Consider the following 16797-nt stretch of genomic DNA (forward strand, 5'->3'; position numbering starts at 1 on the left):
CCTTTTCTTGTGCTCTCTATTTGATTGGTCGCTTTGTGTTAGACATCCAATGCACTCGGAAACTTCACGTCAGGTTTTATTCGCTCTATTTTATACGCGTTCGGTTTTTCGTATTTGGTTACGCGTAAATTGGAGTGGGAATGGAGATATTAATGCAATAATATTTAACATAATTTTAGTTCTACTAAATTGTAACGTTTTTTAGGGTTCCGTAGCCAAATGGCAAAAAACGGAAGCCTTATGGATTCGTCATGGCTGTCTGTCTGTCCGTCCGTATGTCACAGCCACTTTTTTCCGAAACTATAAGAACTATACTGTTGAAACTTGGTAAGTAGATGTATTCTGTGAACCGTATTAAGATTTTCACACAAAAATAGAAAAAAAAAACAATAAATTTTGGGGGTTTCCCATACTTAGAACTGAAACTCAAAAAATTTTTTTTCATCAAACCCATACGTGTGGGGTATCTATGGATAGGTCTTCAAAAACGATATTGAGATTTCTAGTATATTTTTTTTCTAAACTGAATAGTTTGCGCGAGAGACACTTCCAAAGTGGTAAAATGTGTGCCCCCCCCCCCCCCCCCCCCCTGTAACTTATAAAATAAGAGAATGATAAAACTAAAAAAAATATATGATGTACATTACCGTGCAAACTTCCACCGAAATTTGGTTTGAACGAGATCTAGTAAGTCGTTTTTTTTTAATACGTCAAAAATCGTAAACCGCAATTTTATTATGTTACTTGCTGCTACGGAACCCTTCATGGGCGAGTCCGACTCGCACTTGGCCGCTTTTTATAATTTATATCCATATATCCAGTTACATCTTTTGATTGCTACTTAATTAGGTACATGACAACATTTAAACAAGACATTTTTTGAAATACATACATATTTTTATCTAGTCATTTTACCCATAAATAAAATAGCTACGTTTATTTTTTACTTAGTACCTACTTCGCCTTCACAAAATTGAATAAAACCGTTTGCATGTACTGACAGGTCAACATGATCACGCTCATAATGCATCGTCGTGCAACATGCAAGCCATAAACACAGTAACACGTGTTAATATGTGTTATCATGGCAGGCGTCTCAATTATATGCAGTGTACCTAACTAAGTATGCAAATCAGAGACCAAAGTGATCACCTCGATTACCAGATTTAAGTATTAATTAGACAACTCGCGGTCATCCAACATAGACTCACCCATATTTTTGTATAAGAGTGCGACCGTTTTTGCTTTGCTGTAAACATCACCTTTACGGGAGTTTTCAGAAAAAATGGTACAATTTAGGTATTTTTTTTTTCGAAAAATCATCAACTTTATTATTTAAAAGACTCAGAATCACGAGTACTATTGAATAAGACACAGAAAAAAGTATCCCCAGATTGAAAATAAATTTTGTGTGTCAGTTTTGTGAAAAATGCGTCACAAATCTGACATATTTTGGGACACGTTTTTTTTCTTTTTAAATCGATAGTCCTCGTGATTTTGAGTAGAAATAACCCAAAAGTTAATGCATTTTCAAAAAAAGTAAATTGTACACTTTTTAAGTGAAAATGAGTACATATTAAGGACGCACGCCTAACACTTTAGGTTTTGCAACACTACTTACTTTTGATTTAAAACATAATTTAGTTGGTACCAACTTTGCTGGGACTTCGGCGCAAAAAAAACGTACTTAATATCCTATGTCCCCTAGATGGGGCAGAGGGCATCCACAGTGCTACGCCATCCCGTTCGGTCTTGAGCTACGCGCTTCATTTCGCTTCACGTCTTGCTAATGGTCGCCGCCTCTGCGTAAAAAAAACTTAACACTAATATATTATTTAAAACAAAGCAAAGCTTTGTGAATCCCCCGCAGGCTGGTACAAAGGTACAATTACTGGCATCGCTATTAGGTGCACAAACGTATCGTCGTAATGGCAGCACTTCAAACGGACTCAAAGAAATCATTATTCTGCGAGCTCCGCGACCACTTGGAAACATACGGGGGGGTGGGAATATGTCGATAGTTTTGATATCGATACTTACTTCAACTACACCGGGTATGATACTCGTATAACTCACAATATGTTTTTTTTGTCACAAATATCGTTTACGCATGCACTGCCAGCAATCCGCCAGGGCGCTCAGTCTGTATTCACTTTTCGCTACATACGGGTTTCACATGTGTTAACACGGGTTTTACCTGGTAAGCTACGCTCGTAGCGCGTAGCACTCGCTGGCCCTGAATGTGTTAAGCTACGGTCGTAGCGCTACACCGTGACCGATAACATGGGTTTCCGAATGTAGCGAAATGCTGCGTGGAGGCAAAACGACAACGTGACAAGCTCTATATGACTAAAGCAAGCTATGACTCAGTGAATCGAAAACAATCGCGTCAAACATGATAATAAATTTCTTTATCTAGGGTTTTTATTAAATAAAACTTTACTTATAAGGTTATAAGTATAAATACTACCTATCATTAATTGGAAAGAATCGGTAAGACAGCTAAAACGTAAGTTATTCTTACACAATCAAGCAAAAAAATATTGAAATATATTTTCGTCTGTTCTTAAAAGTTATGGATGCTGATCCTAATTTCTGGTTGTGACTTTTGTCCCCAAAATGTGTTCCGATGTAGTTTAGTGTTGAAATTGTGGGTACGTATTTTATCCAATATCCCTATATCTAATGTCCTTAATTTTTGGTAAGTTATGTCTTCTTCTTCTTCCTCGGTCCCTCATTGCTGAGGATCGCGACCATGTATGCTACGTCTCCACAGTGTGCAATCATAGGCCATATGGGTCACGCACTGCATGTTGCCGCCAACCACCCTCTTCACAACATCAGACCATCTTGTGGGTGCTTTTCCTCGCGCTCGCTTGCCCTCTATTTGGCCCAAGATAATCTGCCTTTCTAGGTCGTGCTTTTTAGACCGCATGATATGACCAAAGAAGCTGAGTGCGCGTTCTTGATATTTTGTAGAGAGCCGTGTGGTGATCTTCAGCTCCTCTAGGATAGACTTATTAGGGTTATTAAATTATGTAGGTAAATGATAAATGAGATGAATGTAAATGCGTAGGGCAAGCCTTGGCTATTCGGTGATACGTAGTTATTCGGTGACAGTCAGTTTTATTGTCTTTTAGCCGAGTTGCCCGGTAATTATATTGCTTAGGTAAATCAATGTTTAAGAGATACCATAGATGAAGCTAATGTGATATAATATGGTTTAACATTAATAAAATTACCAGGTAACTCGGCTTAAAGACATTAAAACTGACTGTCACCGAATAACTACGTATCACCGAAAAATCATTTAAATATGTGTGTTTGTCGCAATTACACGCGTTCGCGAGGCAAATGTCGAGGTGAAAAGCAAACCTGTGGAAAAACGGAGCTCTCGCTATTTACCTCATCAATCGCTCCTTTACTTGCACGAATATGTAACCCCGCTGTTATAGTAATCATCTATCTGTGGGCGGCCGTAAGATCAGGCATATCGTGAAATTCCTAGGCATATCGTGAAACTTGAAAATCTTTGTCTCGTTCCCTGAGTCGACGAAGCCCCGCTACGCGGGGCTCCTATTTCTGGGCAGTTTGCCCTTCGGGCATCTGAAGCAACCTAACGAACCTATCCTACCTATATATTGGTTTGATGTGACTATCGTCAAAACATTACACAGGAATATTACGATCTGCCTGATCGTACGATCGGCCTACGACATATCGATAGCGTTCCCCTCCCTAAAGCCAGGTACGCTCCAGCGCAGGGTAACGAAGCTAATCTGTACTCAAGTGTCGACAATTTGAGGCGTAACAACGGAAAATAAGCGTCTCGCGTTTAATACGATGCACGCTTACAATCTACAACACAAGTAATGGTCTCGCTTTCAATTCATTAAAATGTTGCTCCAGTTTTGTAGAATAGTAGGTACGCCTAGTGTAATATTTATTTCGATAGCATGACGTGCCGTACGTGTTTGCGTTAAGTGTCATTTTGTATGGAATTTTGAGTTTTCAAAACGGCCCACTTGCAAATGCGAACGTTCATCAGCTTGACACGCTATCGAATAAAATTTACACTAGGGGTTCTGTAATAAAGAAAAATAGACTGACATACATACAATACAAGTACGTACATACCTACTTCAAAAATAAAGAATAATCTCTCTGCTTTGCCTTAAGGTTGACTGGTAGAGAATGCTTTTTGCTTTTGGCATTAAGTCCGCCTTTTGTACGATAAGTTTTTCTTTTATGCAACAAAGTTTAAATAAATAAATAATAATTTAATATATTCCTGCTGCCGGAGAAACGCCTGAAATTATATAGATATTTCGCTACCTATAAGATGTGTCAGATAAAGTAGGTGTAAAGTATGACTCGCGCTAGAACGGTCCGGGGCCGGGACGAAGCGACCGAAACATCAGTTTTCTAGACAAAGCATCATGTGATCACCGATCACCCATCATAAAAAACGAGGTGTCGGAAGCCTCGGCCCGGACCCAGACCGTTCTAGCATGAGAGGCCAAGTTCCGTTTTACGGATAAGTCCGAGCTAAATGAACGTGAGAATGATAACTACCTAACTGACATTTAGATACCTATTGTTTTGATGTCAAGTGTACAGTTCGGACTGGCCTATGTGTCGTAACTGAGTTTGAATCGCGACGGCGCTTAGCCAAGCGCGATAAATTAAAATACAGACTACCTGCGGCAATACATTATAATTACACAAATGGTGTGCTCACATTCACATGCCCACAATGTTCGAGAAGTTTTAGTAACAAGATCGGCTACGTCAGCCACTTGCGAGCACACCAGAGGCAGCAACGGAGTTGATAGCAGTCGCAGTGGCCGAATCGGCCGTGGAGTTATTATTATTGTGTCGTCCTCAAAATAAGTATTGAGGGTAGAACTTGAGGGATTTATTCAGAAAAAATATAACTTGAAATACACGTTCGGAGTCCCTCCTCAATTTAATCCGCGCGCAAAAAACAAAGAAAAGTAAATCATATTATTACCTCACATTCGCGACAAAATTAATATCAGAACGCTTTTCTCTCACTTCAAAACGGACTTAAGTACATTCAAATATCCCTACATTTAAGTCGTTTATATTCTTTGATTAGCAGAAGCGTACGTTACAATAACGCGCGTTCAGCGAGATATTTTTTCGCTATAAATTAAAAAGGTTTGGCGAAGTTTTATTTTCCTCATTTTGGCGGCAGTCGGTTAACTTTGCGACTTCATTTTGGAAAATTGGACGCATAAATTACCGTGTAAATGGTTTTTTCATGTATGTTACATTTCAGTTTGTGTTTAGTGGGTAAGTAACGTAAATATTTCCGTAATAAAAAAATGCGAGTAGGATTTCGTTAAAGAGAATTGAATTTGCTTGAAAAATAACGGTGTACCTAACCAACAAACCATACATATTCAATAGGTATATTAGGTTTTACAAGTGCGAGTAAGCATACTAAAGACTGCCATTGGCATGCCGCCAGTTGTCAAATATTCTTCAACAAAGCTAGAAAGTGTCTTAAATATGTGCTTATTTTTTCTCTCCGCGTCTACAACAATCGTAACCAAACAGCCATTCTTTCACTTAAAAGTATTCACAAACATCTTTCACTGTCAACATTCGTTACTACTTTAGAGCTAAACCATCCTCTCCCAGTTCAGTCTTAGTTTAAGCTAACTTGCGGTGAAGTCTAGTCTTTAGAAATAGATAGAATGTACTCCTATCAAGTGAAAGAACTTAGTTTCAGTCAAGAGAAAAAGAAATCTTGGATTAAATATGCTATCGCTATAACTTTATTATGCTGCGTGTTGGCGTCCACTTTTGTGCCAAACTTCCTGCTATACTATGCAAGTAGCAACAAATATCACCCTCAGATGCAAAGATTTGCATCAGACCTGAAGTATATATTAATTTGGACGACGAGCGAAGATCATTCGTACTTGGACCACAACGAGGGACAGAAAGATTTTGTGAGACAACAGTGCCCGATTTACAACTGTTATATTTCGTACAACAAGAGTTTGCTCAGAGGTGATGTTCGCAACTATGACGCTGTTATTGTCAACATAAGAGAAGTTTTAAAATCTTACATGCTGCAGCCTCATCAAAATTTTCAACGATCCCCTCATCAAGTTTACGTGTTCCATGCTTTAGATCCATCTTCAAAATATTCGATCTGCAATCCCAATCTCGACCAATTCTTCAACTGGACCTGGTCCTACAAACTTAACTCAGATATTCCGCATCCATTTTTCAACATCCATAATTTGAAAAGAGAAATTATCGGCCCTAAGATAAATATAACCTGGCTTGATAAGTTAAAGCATGATTCTAGAAATAAAGATTTGATAAAGCGGAAGACAAAATCAGTTGCCTGGTTACTAACGGAATGCTCATCGAAAGTGCTACATGAGAAGTTTGTAACCCAATTCCAAGCTGAATTAGCCAATTACAACTATACCTTAGACGTATACGGTGCTTGTGGACATCAAAGCTGTTCTGAGAAAGGAAAATTCAAATGTTACAAGATGATAGAAAAGAACTATTTTTTCAGTTTAGTAACAGAAGAGATAAACTGCGAAGATTGGGTGACTGATAGAATCATTAATACTTTGAACCACATCTCTATCCCCATAGTTGTCGGACGAGCTAATTACTCGAGGTACATTTTGAACTTTGCTCGTTAAAATTTACGATAGTCAGATCGAAGTTTTTAAGTAGCGGTCATTTGAGTGTGTTTTCATAAAGTCTTAATTCTTTAGTTCCTCTTCTTCGAGATGGAACCTTACTTCACCATTAATAAGGTTCACAATCCATTAACTTTTCTTATGAGTTGCTGTTTTCCAAAATCGCCTCTCATTTGGAAGACCATTGGTTTCTACTGATTGGAATTAAAGTTACTGAATGAGGGAACTACACTTTCGTCCAGCTACAATTTTCAGATAAAGAACTATCTTAAACTTTTAAACCTCATCAATACATTTAATGTAAATCCTTTCGTTAAGAGTGTATGAATTATGTTAAGTATATTTTGTAGTTCATTTTAGGTAAGATATTGTGATTAATTATCTCGATTTATTTTCATAACAGCATAGATAGGTTAAGGGAAAATGTACTTACAAGCAATATCAAAGGGTTCATTTAGCTTACAGCGTTTGTCTCCTTCTAAGGCCTAGCCAAAATGGCAACCATTGATTGAAAACTCCAATGGAAACTAAAATAATGTATACAGGGTGGCCAAAAAATAACTGCATACCCGTTACCAGGGAGATTTTGGGATTATACTGAGCAACTTTTAGTATGGGACCAACCGCGAAATTGCAAAAAAAATTTTGGCTGTTTCATACATTTTGGCTAGTTCATTTTAGGGTAATTTTTTTTTTTGCTACCGTGTAGAAATAGTCACGTGATTTTTCGTAGCATGTGTCTTACCGATACATTTTTTTTTCATTTGGCGTTTGTCAATGTACGATTGTCATCTTTGTGGCTATCGGTTTTATAAACAAAATGACCCACGCCCACTACCATTTAACCTGGTTCTAACCTATGTCGACTAAGGGCCACTTGCACCATCCCACTAATCCGGAGCTAACCGGTTAAACCGTTAACCCAGTGTCAAATTGTACTGGTAACCATTGTAACTCCAGGTTTAACCGGTTAACCCCGGGTTCCTGGGATGGTGCAAGTGGCCTTAAGTAGCATAACTTTTTTTTTCAGTTTCCTTCCTCCCGGCTCCTACATCGACGCGAAAGCCCACACAATGAAAGAACTGGTCGGTATCATGAACTACCTCATGACTTACCCTGACACCTACTCTTTCTTCTTCGATTGGAAGAACCACTATTACTACACACCTCGACCGAGGAACTACATCTGCGATCTGTGTTCCAGGATGAATGAGAACTATAAGCCTCAAACGCTGAGTAATGTGAGAAAGTGGTGGAATCCGAATTATATAAACAGGTGTGCTGCTATGAGTGATCCGTTCCTTGAAGGGGATTATGATTAATTACAATATCTTACCTAAAACTTATACTTAAATGTATATTTTTTAACGACACATTGAAAATCCGATCAAGTATATATTTATAAGGATGGAAGTGTACAACGGGATTTACTTTTAAAGTTAACTGTGTAAGTGTGGGAATTTTCACCAGGACTATATTTTTAAGGGATTCCAAAAAGAAGAATAAGGTTTTCAAATGTTTTAGTTGCGTGATTTACCTATATTTGTTATTAATTTTGTTTTAGAAACAGTGTTATATAAATATATATGTATTATGTGCAATCCAAAGAAATACCAATTTTTACCTCTATAATATCAAATCGTAGCACGCAGTCCTTTTTTTTTTACAAAATTAGATTATTATACGTACCTACCTATGCCTTGGCACTCAATTTCAAGTACGTAGAACAACATACACGTGCCCAACGAACAGTTATATGTATAACAGGCAATATTGGAACTATTTAGGGGACTCAGGTGGCCGCTGAAGCCAATTAAGAGTTCGGCCGGGCTCCAACACCGTGCGAGCCAATCTACCATACAGTGCCGAATTGCCGGGTTGACAAATGGGACCCGAACTGAGATTTCCAAAAAATGGGCGATAATAAAACGCAGTCTATCTGTAGGTACTACTAGTATATACATTAAGTCCGCTTTTTGTAATTGTATATTTTTTTTGGGGCCTACCTGAACCACTGTGGTGCACTCCACATATTATGCTTAAATAAATATTAATATGTAAGTATGTAGTTAGATAGTTAATAAGTTTGTGTGTGTACCTACTAACATTCGTTGTAAGATTAAAATGTGTCACTAACGAAATTCGTCCTTTGTTGGTCTTAAATAAATTTAATTTTTAATTTTACGGTGTAATAAAGATTAAATAAATGTCGACGGACGTCGTGATAGCGAACAATATCACACCTGAGGATGCCGAAGACCGGGCAAAGCGGACCCTGGCGCTAGGCCGGGAAAACGGTTAAAGTAGGTTAAAGAAGAAAAATAAAGATTAAATAAATAAGATACCTACCTATAAGTATAAATCAATACGAAATGTAAAACTAAAAGGACACAAAAGCAAACGTCTGTTAAACTTAGTTGAGGTAGGTAACTTAGTTTTGTCTAATTTGAAACCAAGTTTGAAACTAAGTCGAAATAATACAGCCAGCAGCAGAAGTTGTTAAGCGGGTGAGGTGTCATTAATGTAAATATTTGGGAAACCGAGCTTTGCTCGGTAAGCGTATCAAAATCAAAAATGCTCGTTTTCCCAGACATAAGACCTAGCTATAAATCGATTTTTCGCCCACGAAAACCACTATATAGCAATTTAATCCAGAATCGTTTTCGAGATCCCCTAAATATTTATAAATATATGTATATACAAGAATTACTCGTTTAAAGATATAAGATATGTTAGTCTCTATAGAGTACCTATGTATCTAATAATTTCGATTTCATAAGCAGCAAAATAAATCACTTACCACAAATTTCATCTCTAATTACATCAACAATCTATTGTTTTGGCGAGTACCTTTTCGCCGGGTTGACGGCAAAGCTCCCGTAATCCCAGCTGTCATCAATCATAATCTACATTAACTTTCTAACAGTGATACGCCCGGGAGCCGATCAGTTATTTAACGTGATTATTAGGAGGCGAAGTAATGGCACGGTAAGTAATTGATAATCTAAATGCTAAATACGCTTCTAGGTATAATTATGAATAGGATTTGTCAAAAAAAGCTTTCAAGTCACACCCGCCGCAGAAAAGCCGCTTCCAAAATGCTTACTGACATGAAACTCGACATAAACATGTACGTAACGTAAGTAATAAATCTATATCTGATTCTAGTTTTCATTGCTAAAAATTGTTAAACAAAGAAAATAACGCCAAAAAAATTGTATGTAATACCGGTACCAGATATAATATTAGGTAAGTACTTGAATGATTCATGTTATTTCAGAATATCGTTTTAAATTGAGAGTGTTACTTCGATTTTACGGCTGCGGCTAGATTCGTGTTACTCTTTAACCTCAATTTTCATATAATTTTAATTAAAACACTGCCTATAATAAATGTTATTATTATTGAAAAATAATGCATCTACTATAAAATCGACTGTAAGATAAAGAACCGTCAGCACAGACTGAGAGCTAGTTATATCCAAAAGTACCGTCGGCAGCCCCTCTGGTTAGCATACCGCCGACGCGCATATTCATCAGGCCCTACTTACCCACTACGGTATGCTAATTCACAGTCAAGAGGGTTGTGTACTATCGGCGTCTATTTTCAACCAGGGACCCAATACCGGTATATTTTTCATACATAAACCGGTATTCAATTTCAGTATCACGGTTTATGTATATTTATGCACTTAATTTAGCTAATATGATCAATCATTATGTAGGTACTATTCTATAATATCAAAGAAATATTGTGAAAAATTAAATATTTTGATTTTTAGTTATACCCGTAACGGTCCCTGTTTTCAACAGTAACGGGAAAAGGTTTCAACAAATTTTCAATAGGACTTTAATAGCTTATTTACTACATAAGTTAATTATATCTCTATTCTTTTTTATACAGCTTGGATACCTATGGTAATACCAGATATGTGACGTAATTAGAGAACGTTTTTTATTTATAGGCCCTTTATTTGAAGTTTATTTATAAATAGTCTTTATTATTATTTTTAAGGTAATTCAATGTTTTATTTTTATTTAATTGTGTGGTAATAAATATAGTTTTCCTTTTTGATATGTTTAAAACTGGCCAAAGGAGACCGAAAAATATATGGCACTTTCAATTGAAACAGTTTTAAAATTAAACAAACGATTTATTGCGGATTAATTTTATTAAAATCTTCATATCAATTTATTTCATACCAATCGACAATACAATGCCAAATATGTAGTAGGTACGTATAGGTAGTGACGTTGCAGATGTAGTGCATAATTATTTTCTAACGTTTTTTCACGGAAACGTACGAATATGTCTTGCTATTTCAGTCAGTCTTGGTACGAAAAGTAGTGAGGTTGACTGAAGTAGCATGATAAATACGAACGTTTCCGAGAAAATCCGATGGAAAACACCTGGCCCCTATTTCACCACCGTGACAGGTGCGACAATTGTCGACATCACTGTTACTGACGTCACAGACCTCCATAGGCTACGGTAACCGCTTACCATCAGCCGGGCGGTGTGCTTGTTTGCCACCAACATGTTAATTTAAAAAAACTCCACTATATCGCCAGTTAATAAGTACTTATTTTGCGAAGCTAATGACAATTGTCACAAGAAACACGACATTTGCTGTCAAGAAATTATCGAAAAAAACTTTTAAATCTTGTGACAATTGTCATCATTATCATCATAAACATCGCAAGAGAAATACCTGTTTTTTGCCGATATAATAAAGTTTTTTTTAATAATACTATGATGGTGACAAATAGGAATACGGCCCGCCCGATGGTAAGCAGTAACCGTAGCCCATGGATGCCTGTCACGTCAGCAACAGTGAGATTTGTCGAATTGTCGCACCTGTCACCGTGGTGAAATAGGGGCCTGAAGGTAACATTTGCGTGGCCTCTTTAACCGGTACAATAGCTACTATTTATTCGCTTTGATTTTGCCGTAATCGGGTAAAAAAGACTCAAGACTGACCCCGCACAGCTAACAATTCGTACTCGTATTGCTAAGACAAAGGTCCACCAATAACCAGAGGGCCTACCGCGAACGACGTCCGACCTGTTGCCTGCCTATCACACTCACGTACGAATTTACAAGTGCGACAGAGAGGCAACACGTCGAACGTAGTTCGCGGTAGGCCTTCAGTGCGGCTGCTGGTATATAGGTATACAGGTAGATTCAGCGACAATCGTTTTAGCCAAGTCTGTGATCAACACCCTGTTGAATATTCGAGAAGGCTCGACGGTGAGTGGCTGAGCTTGCTCGGGCCTTGTTATTACTGGGGGAAGCATGACATTATCAATTGGCATAGTTGCTTAGAAAATAGTCAGGCCATGCGTGATCCTAAAAAAGTATCGCTATTTAGAAATAGGTATTCCGAATGCAGGCCAGACGCTACCTAAAGGGGCCCACAGATTACCAGTTCGCTGGACGATATCAGCCTGTCAGTTATACGCAAAAGGTGACAGCTCGTCCGGCGAACTGGTAATCTGTGGGCCCCTTAAGTATAAATGGAGTTGGCCGGTCGAAGTATTTTGCAAATGGCGCCAACATAGGTTTTACAAATAGTCCAACAAATAGTGTAAATTTTTTTCGTTTCTGGAATTGGATGGTCTTTTTTGGAGCTATGAAATTTATCTCCATCCAACTTAAAGGATATAATCAAACGGAGTAGACATTAACAGGCGTTCCCCTCTGTCGAAAATAGGTGGCCAATGGTCTTACACATTGTATGGGCTGACTTTTATCTGACATGGCTATTTTTACTTTACGTATACATTTGACGTGCCCCTCCCCGACTAAAATCGGCAGACAGTTTTGTACAAAAACTTACTGACAAGGCGTCTGCGTTTGATTATATCCTTTAAGATTATTAAGCCAGAACAAAACTAAAGATGAGTAAAACCTTTGCTAGCGCCATCTATGAAAACCTTTAACAGTTGCTAACCCCATTACTGGTGATAATATATTATGAGTTAGTATAAAAATTAAGAGTGAAATAAAGGAATAACAATGCCTTCACAACCTATAGTCCGTGGCGCTCACGACAAAAAAGTGTGATTTACGGCAAATGATGATAATGGAATTTCCTTTTGCAGAGTTGTTCCTTTTGACTCACTAATTGATTTAGGGAGCCAACCAAATTTTTCATGCAAAATTTTGACTTAATGGGGGGTGCCCCCCGAAATTTGTAAAAAATAAAGTTTTGCTATGTGCCTAATGTGCCCAAGTTTGGTATCATTTTCAGGTAAATCAAGGATGCTAAATTCATTTCTGATATTTAATTTATACGGTTTCATATACATAATTAAAAAAAAAACGAGAAATAAAAATTTGCAACTTTATTTTTTTCCGAATAAATGCCTAAATTTTTCTTATTTTTTATATATGCACACAAAAAAATTCATGAAAAAGCCCTACTATTCCTCGTTTTAAAAAGTATACACATGGCATATTTATTTTTAAAAAATGTAGGGAAAAAAAAATGAAATGTAGACCTACTTTCGACCACCAGCTCACTGAATAGACAAAGATGTGAGTTACAGCTATGAGAATTAAGGCGTTTGATGATGATGAGATACCCTTTAGCATAGTGAGTCCTTAAAATAGAACCATATAAATAATCCGATTTAAGGATACGGAGGAAAATAATGTAAATATTAGTCAATCTTTACATATTACTTTGTATTTTAAAGATTAAATTACCTAAATGATTTCATGCTTTTGATTTACTCGAAAATGTCACCAAACTTATTGCAGAAACCTAAACAGGTGCTTGCATAAATTTATGATTGTATGGGACAAATCATCCCAACTCTTTCATCCCCACCCCACCGTACCAAAAATCAATGTGGCTCTCCTTTCTAAAATGATCTAAGGGTTCTAAGGACTCACTATGTAAAAAGGGATCTCATCATCATCAAACGCCGTAAATCACTTAGCTGTAGCCTGCCGTAGCTCACGTCATTGTATCTTGTTCAATGAGTGGTCGAAAGTAGGTTTACATTTCATTTTTTTCGTTCATATTTTGTAACATAAATAAGCCATAATTATGTATACTTTTTATAACAAGGAACTTTTTATAACAAGGGGCTTTCTCATGAAATTTTTATTTTTTATGTGTATATTAAAATAAGAACAATATAGGCTTTTCTTCGGCAAAAAATTAAATAGCAAATTTTTATTTCTCCTAAATTAAATAGCAGAAATGAATTTAGCATCCTTGAGTTACACGAAAATGATACCAAACTTGACCACATAGCAAAACTTTATTTTCTACAAATTTCGGGGGGCACCCCCCCTTAAGTCAAAATTTTGCATCAAAAATTCGATTGGCTCCCCTTCCTAAATCAATCTGTGAGTCAAAAGGAGCAACTCTGCAAAAGGAAATTCCATCATCATCATTTGCCGTATAATTAAGTGAATACCAGGGACTACTAGCCACAGCGCAAAAAATAATGTTTACCATTTTAAATAATGATTAAAAACTTATACAAAACCTATAAAGTTAAGCAGGCCACTGACGAGCCTTCCAAATGGATGCCGTTACAATGGATTCATCCAAATGGACGGCATCCTAATTGACCGAAGCGAAGCGAAGGTCTACGTTTTGACTCGGGCATTTTGCTTTCGTATGTCTGGATGTTCTCCTCTACAGGTCGCAATTCTTAACCGATTCTCGTGAAATTTTGTGACCGAATTTTATGACTAAATAAAATTTTTTTGTCAATCCGGTTTTTGGAAATTTTCAAAAATGGCGGAATCGTGATACCTGGCGCCTAAACAAATAGTCGTATCGATATCATAAGAGTTTTTTCTTTTTGAGACATGTTTACAGAGTTAATAGCAAAAAATGCAGAAAAAAATTAACGCTGGTTTAGGCGGTATTTAGATATTTAGTTTTGTATTTCCGGATGTTCTCCTCTACAGGTCGCAATTCTTAACCGATTCTCATGAAATTTTGTGACCAGGTTCTATGACTAAATAAAATTTTTTTGTCAATCCGGTTTTTGGAAATTTAAAAAAATGGCGGAGTCGTGATACCTGTCGCCTAAACAAATAGTCGTATCGATATCATAAGAGTTTTTTCTTTTTGATATATGTTTATAGATTAAATGGCCAAAAATTCAGAAAATTTGTATCACTGGTTTCGGCGGTATTTAGATATTTAGTTTTTACTTGAGAATGAGTAGCTAAATTTCGTCAGCTTTAGTAAGAACTATCATGGCGCATTTTGCAAACGTTCGCTTTTTTGTTTGCATAGGGAGGTTCCTGGTTCCATCCCCAGTAATTGTATGCTGCTACATAACTTTTTGTATTTTTTTATACTTAAATTTCGTATCAATTGTTGTTTTTTATTTTATTTTTTTATTTTGAAAAAATGAAAAAAATCGTATTTTTTATTTATCAAGCGCGGGCTAAGCGCATTCGTTTATTTTTTGCAACAGATGATGGCTTTTTGCGCTTTAAAGAAAATTTGATTCTTGAATATACGGCGCCATACCTTTGACCTATGCTCGTCTAGATGGCGACACCATTTTATATTTAACAATTTTTACTCATATCAGTAAAAGAACATGGGTCAAAATCATATGGCGTTCTAAAAATAAAAAAAATCATTTATCCATACATATATACATTTATTTATATTTTTTTTTCATTTTCATTTTAATCCTGTATCGAAAGATGGCAGTAAATTTACTGTAACTACAAAATTTAGTATGACAATAACCCTCTACTACATATGCAACGGAGCCACGCCGTTTTGTCGACTAAATAGTGTTTAGTTTTAAGTTTATAAAATACATATGTATGTTAGTCTGTAAGGTATTTGTAATATGGGCCTTGTTGCCTGAATTAAATTTCTAAATAAATAAATATAGGGACCGTGCGCGTTGGAGGGTCTGCCATCTTGTGGCCTGAATCGGAAACATGTACATTGCCAAAACAAGTTCTACCATCTACCGTTCTTGTAGGTACGTTTCCTTATGCATAGTAGGTTCTGTCATCTTGTGGGCTACATCGGAATCATAAACTACACATCTACGCTTCGCGCCAAAGATCTGACGGCTCCTGTGCTGCCCCCTATAGTTCATGCACGTCCCCTATACACTTTATTCTCTTTAGATTAGATATTTAAATTCTTACTCGAGAATAAGTAACCAAATTTCGTCAGCTCATCTAAATGCTATCATAGCGAAGTTGGAAAGACGCTTACAAGCAAGGATATGGGAATAGGTACCCGGTTCGATCCCCAATAAATGCAATTTTTTTTTTTTTTTTTTTGCACTTAAACATCGTATTGCTGATTGATCAAGCGAGCGCGAAGCGCGAGGTAAGCGTATTCGTTTGAGTTTTTGTTTGAACATTTTTTAGCGGTTTTAGTTCAAGGGCATGGCTGTTCCAGGAGTCAATTTCCACTTACGTTTATAGCATGGGCGGTCACCATCCATAAATCGCAGGGGTTAACATTGCCTAGGGCTAGAACTAGCTGTAGGTTGCTCGTACGTTGCGCTTTCCCGGGCTCAAAGTCTAACTAACAATAATGTTAGTTAAACAAGAATGTTAGTTAGACTGAGCCTTTTAATTTGGATCGCCTCGCTAAAATGGCCCATAATTTCCGCAAATAATTTTTTCTTCGAGGCAATTACTCCGTTCTCATTTTTTCCCAGTGGAATTTCTTCGCTTTATTTAATTTTTCGTGTACATTTTTTCATAAACTAAATTTTCCTTTTCTCAATTTATTCCCTTTTCCTTTTAATCCCAGTAGTAGTTAAAATAACCAGTAGGTTTTTTTTTCACTAACTAAATATTCTCTATCTCCATATTTTCTCTTTTTTTTAATGCTAGTGGTAGAAATAACCAGGTTTTTTTCAAATAGGTAGGTTAGGGTTATTTTTTTTGATGACCCTATAAACGAAACTGCTCCCGGAGATAGGTAGGTTAGGGTTATTTTTTTTTTGATGACCCTAAAAACGAAACTGCTCCCAGAGATAGGTAGGTTAGGGTTATTTTTTTTTGATGACCCTAAAAACGAATCTGCTCCCAGTGATAGGTATGGTTAGAGTTATTGGCTGACAGCGTTTGGTTT

At 36.8% G+C, this 16797-nt stretch overlaps 1 protein-coding gene across 1 annotated transcript; it reads left to right on the forward strand.

Annotated features, from left to right (window-relative positions):
* The first annotated feature begins 5677 nt into the window (after positions 1–5677).
* On the forward strand, positions 5678–8023 carry LOC134795164 (alpha-(1,3)-fucosyltransferase C-like). The gene is made up of 2 exons (XM_063766995.1): positions 5678–6676; positions 7732–8023. The coding sequence occupies exons 1-2, from the start codon at positions 5727–5729 to the stop codon at positions 8021–8023; spliced, it is 1242 nt and encodes a 413-aa protein (XP_063623065.1). The 5' UTR covers positions 5678–5726.
* Positions 8024–16797: the final 8774 nt, after the last annotated feature.

The sequence above is a fragment of the Cydia splendana genome, chromosome 11 (assembly GCF_910591565.1).
Source record: "Cydia splendana chromosome 11, ilCydSple1.2, whole genome shotgun sequence".
NCBI lineage: Eukaryota > Metazoa > Arthropoda > Insecta > Lepidoptera > Tortricidae > Cydia > Cydia splendana.